The sequence below is a fragment of the Papaver somniferum genome, chromosome 3 (genome assembly GCF_003573695.1).
Source record: "Papaver somniferum cultivar HN1 chromosome 3, ASM357369v1, whole genome shotgun sequence".
Classification (NCBI taxonomy): Eukaryota; Viridiplantae; Streptophyta; class Magnoliopsida; order Ranunculales; family Papaveraceae; genus Papaver; species Papaver somniferum.
The window spans coordinates 173371636-173376955 of record NC_039360.1 but is presented as its reverse complement, the minus strand read 5'-3'; the positions used below and the strand labels follow the sequence as shown (position 1 = coordinate 173376955).

Genomic DNA, 5320 nt, shown 5'->3' with positions numbered 1-5320 from the left:
AAATAAGTATGTGACCCTTCTTTAAATGCTGACACGTCCTATGAAATAAGAAAAATCTTGAAAACCAGTTTTATTAGCTAACTGTTTAACTTTTTTTCTTTATTTAACTTCCTACTTTTTTCTCAAAAAGCATAGCAATTTAGGGAATTTGGAGGGGCAGATTTTTTAATTAAATAGGTGTCAAAAAATAAAGACGAATCACATACAAAATTGTATAACTGTATCTGACCCGACCACATCGTAGTCAGGGCGGTCAATATAGTTGACCGAGTTTAAGTCCAGAGAGACTGAAATCTCCCTCCCTCTTCTTTTGAACTTCCAAAGCTTTTCACGAAACGACTCCCTCGAAATCCAGGAGAATCCCGTATTTTATTTTAACTAGTATTTTCACTTTCAGTTCTAACCGTATTGTTCTCTACTGTTTTAATCTTCTTCTTCACTCCAGCGAGTAACATTTCAGAAGATCTAAACTTCAAAATGCAAGGGTTGAAATATAAGCTTTCTTAAGGCAGAGGCGGAGCTTGAGTCGTCTTTCTTCTCCTTTTAAGTTTTTATTCCCCCTCCAGCTTTGTGCAGTGGCTGCACCACCTCCACCACACTGCTACAACAACCACCAGCACCCACAGCCTTATTATTCTTTTTCTTCTTCTCCTCAGATTCACAACCACCTTCATTTCAGGCTCGGCCCTCAGGTACCGATGTTGGAACAATTTTTTGCCCTAATTTCTGTTTCTGTAGTTCATTAATCTTCTATTTAATGTTGGGTTTCCTTATTTCGTAATTATGCTGCTGCGAATGTGTAAATGATTTTCAATGTTTAGAATTTGCGTAGGAATTTGCTTTTGGTTAAAGAATAGGTTTAAGGGTACAATTCGAGTTAACTTGTCAATATACTCTCAAATTGATTCTGTGAAGTTCAAGTTGGCATGTAGTTCAATTGCAATTTGATTATTAGGTCACACATTATATAGATACATTCATATGGATAGAAAAGGGGCTGATCTAGTATGAATGCATAATGAGAAAATTTTGGCTAACATGATGGTAACTTTTGTGTCCTATCTTGTTAACTTACTGGTTAGAATCCTAAATTAGCTATAAGCAGGTTGACGTGTGTAGATACTGTAAGAGAGAAATGCTAGTTACTATATACTGTTTTTATTACTTAGTAAAGCTGGATGCTAGCTTATTTGCAGCTTACAAAGTTCAATGTTTGAAACAATACGGTTAATAATGTTTCAGATTGCAATGGAAGGAGACTGCTTAAAGATTGAAATTAGAGATGGAATTTCTAAAGTTCGCTTTGCTCCTAAATCCAACAATCTACTTATATCCTCTTGGGATTCTGTAAGTAATCTTGATAACTTGACTTTCATTTTTCAGTATCTGGGGTTTCAAATTTATATCCTTAGCCGACTTTTATTGGTTTTTTTAATCTTCAGAATCTTCGGTTATTTGATCTGGATACCTCTAAACTTAGGTCAGAAATTCCATTAGAAGTGGGACTTCTTGGTTGCTGTTTCCAGGATGAATCTACTGCTTTCAGCATTGGTTCTGATTGTTGCCTTAGAAGGTTTGTTGCTGACCTTTCTTAAATCATAGCCATGGTTACTGCTTTTTCTCCGGGGTTATTATTGGGCAGTGATTTTTCATGCTTTAGATTTCAGCTTTTTGGCTCTCTATCGCCCTCTATAGGTTCACTGAGATGATTTGAACTTGTGAAGTTTCATGGAGTAGGATGCTGGTTCATGGTAGTGAATATGGGTTTTTTTCTTTTGTAACTTTTCTTTGAAAATTCCCATTCTTATGGTTATAATAACTGTTGATTTCATGTACGAAGATTTCTTTACTTTTGCGTCAGCGTTTTGTATTTTTCACTCTCCCAAACAACTATATGCTTTGACTAGATTAGTCTAAACCTCTTGAATAATCTACTCGTTGTTATAAAATATTAATAAAGTTAAAATAAGCTTTAACATCTAAAACAAGAACTTTTAACTGTCATACCTATTGATAAATCATCAATTCAAACATAACTTTGCACAGATTTTTCTCGTATATCTCTTCAAGCTGTACTGTAGTCACTCCTGTCTGTGAAGCAACTGCAAAAACTGCACACAACTAAGCTTAAGCATGCAGCTGGCTATTCAGCTATATTGTCAGTTGTGTGCTGGTTTACTGTGCCAGAGATGTATATTACTGTTAATCTTTTGTTGATGGTTCATCACAGATGTTTACTTTCTTTTTTGCAGAGCTCTTCCTTAGCTATATTAATGTATGGCATGTAGATAGCGTGGTATCATCTGACTGTACTTCGCACTATGTTTGTTTATAGTACTATGATAATGTTACATGCAAAGATTGCACATTTGCAGTTTCCTGAAGAACTGCATTGCCATGTCACATGGTTTGTTTGTTCTGGTGTTTTTGCGGATTAGAATTTGGGCTGATATCTATTGTGAATAATCTTGCAGTTTTCTGTGCTTACATCGATGTTGTTTGTGGATTTTTTTTTTTAAATTGTGAATGTCAAATTCTTATGAAGCATATACTTATGGAATGCTGGTGTTTTTGCCAGTCCTTAGTTGCTTTCACCTTAGGAATCGAAGTATGGTTTTGTCCGTGGCTCGCATTTTGATGTCATTAGTGCTTCTATGTATGCTTATTTGTGTACGCTCAGCATTTAGTTTTAGTTGATTCACGTTTTGCATACTATGTTAAGTCTGCGTAACTTTCTCGCTCTTCATGAATGAAATTTGTGCTATAAGAGATCTTCATACTGCTCCTTTGTGCTCACACATTAAATTGTTTACATCCTGAGAATGCGCTTCAAGCACACAAATGCTAGTGAGTATACTGCGAGTGCTGCTGTGCTACACAGAAAACGCTACTTACAAATTTTATGATCTAAGTTTGTAGTTTGAATAACCAAATAATTTTTTGATTCGTTTGGTACCTGATTGTTCTTAGCCATGACCTCAACTCTGGAATTCATGAAACAGTCGGAAACCACGACGATTTAGCAACTTGTGTTGAATATTCTATGGAAACTTGTAAGTTACCTGATCACGATAAACCTTGCATTGCTTGAAGTTCTTACTGTCTAATCACTTACCCAAGGTGCAGTGATATTGATACTGATATTATTTTTTTTCATTATAGGTCAAGCGATCACCGGAGGTTTGAATAAAAGAATTACATCATGGGATATGCGCATGGGAAAATCTGTGGTATACTCAGTTCATATTGGTGTTGAGGTAGAGTCCATTTCATTACGTGGATGTCATTTGGCTGTCGGAACCGGAACGTCAGTCAATATATATGACTTGCGGAACTTAAATGAACCCCTGGAAACACAGTTTTCTATGGAATATTCAGTCAGTTGTGTGGGTCTATTTGCTGATTCAAAAGGTATATTACTAATCGGTGTTTTACACTACTAGTTTTTGGTTTTTTTTGTATATGAGGGTTTTACAAATAATTGCAACTTGATTGTTACTTGTGTTGTAACATATCCAAATGACATCGCTGTACTTGGGGATCTATAACTTAGCTGTGATTCTTTCATGCAGGGTATGCAGTTGGATCAGTTGATGGGCTTGTTGCAGTACAATGTCTTGATTTATCAGATGCAAATGATATGAGGTTTGCATCTTTTCCTCAGTCATTTGTGTACCAGCAATATCTTTGATAACCACAAATAATTATTGCAGCTATATGTTCCGATGTCAACCAAAGTCGAGGGATGGGAAGCGCCATCTTGTTTCTGTGAATGATGTTGTATTCAATCCAAGGTACTTTATCTTTTATCTTCCGTTCCTCTTTATAAATGGTTTTAGATTGGTTCGACAATGTCCCATTGATATGCTTTGTCGATTTAGTCATTATGGCGCCTTCGTCACCGGTGATAATGAGGGATATGCTATCATGTGGTCTGCTCAAAATAGGAAGAGACTATTTCAGGTAACTAGTGGTCATAAAATTTCCAGGTTTCTAAATTTTTAATCTCATGTCGCTGATCATCTGAAAGAAATGTTAGGTTAGCATTATATATAAATGAAAAGTTGAAAACCCAATTCTCTCTCTAATATCATGAGATGTTCTCACCTTTTTTTTGCCCTCCAGTTCACAAAGTACCCCAACAGTGTGTCATCCTTGTCGTATAACAGCAGCGGGCAATTTTTAGCTGTTGCATCAAGCTACACACACCAAGAAGCTAATGAAAGGTTGTTCTTTTCTCGATATTTCCGTTATTTGGAAGATAACTTCGTTGTTTATTATGCATTAGAGAAGAATCAACACTATTAATTCGATAAATTTGTTCTCTTTTCTCTTACACTTTTGTGGGTTAAATGTAACAATATCTTTCTTGTAACAGAGAGGAGCCTCCACAAATATTTATACATGAAATGAATGAGAAAGTCATGGATATGGGTTCAGTGGCTTGCGGAACTTCAAGCTTAAAGTAAGACAAAAGTGGGTGTGATATAAAGCTTGGTGCCCAGATTATTCACTGCACTTTTATAAGCTATAACAGCCGGTAGTATTTAGTGTATGTTGCAGATATGATCTCTTGTTCCAAGATAGTGTTTTATCTCAATCATTGGCATTAGAGTTATGACAAATATTGTATAGACCATCAAAACATTGCCCTTAATTTGGATACGAAAGAAGTGTAATTGAAACCAAATCTGTAATAATTTTAAGGTCTTAATATTCCTAGCGTTTTTAGGGGCCACCCCAAAGGATTTAGGGGCCATCAATTTATACCCAGCCAAAGACTCTAGTTAAGGGGTATCCTATATGATATTGAAGTTACATAAATGCCCTTATGGTAAAACTGTATGAAAACCAAATCAAAAACAATTCTACTCATTTCAACTCTTCTTCTTCCAGTTTCCTATTATCTTTCGATTGTGGAAGAAAAAAAAAATTCCGCTCCAAAGTCAAATGGCCCCAATTAGGTAAGATTCTATCATTTTTGGGGTTTATTTCGCTTTAATTCGGCGAATCGAGAAAAATAATTCTAGGGTTTTCGGTTATTTATCCAGATTCAGGCGATATTCATGCTCCTTTACTTCCGAATGTAGTCGTGTTCTTCATTTCTCAAGAACATCGACAGTATTCGGGAGAAATATTTGATGGTTATCGGCCGAATATTGTTGGTCATATCTTCCTGGATACAAACTGGTAATAATCAGTAGTTTAATGAATTTTTTGTCTCCCGAATATATTTAAGTAGACACACAGTATTCGGAAGTACACTCACGTACCTATATATATATATATATATATATTGAAAAATCTCAAAATTTCTGAT

General features: G+C 35.5%; 1 protein-coding gene across 1 annotated transcript; it reads left to right on the top strand.

Annotated features, from left to right (window-relative positions):
• Positions 1–394: 394 nt before the first annotated feature.
• LOC113361900 (mitotic checkpoint protein BUB3.3-like) lies at positions 395–4760 on the top strand. The gene is made up of 10 exons (XM_026604985.1): positions 395–692; positions 1243–1347; positions 1443–1573; positions 2971–3053; positions 3163–3411; positions 3573–3645; positions 3714–3794; positions 3882–3963; positions 4126–4226; positions 4379–4760. Exons 2-10 carry the CDS (start codon positions 1249–1251, stop codon positions 4467–4469), a joined length of 990 nt encoding a protein of 329 aa, XP_026460770.1. The 5' UTR covers positions 395–692; positions 1243–1248; the 3' UTR covers positions 4470–4760.
• Positions 4761–5320: the final 560 nt, after the last annotated feature.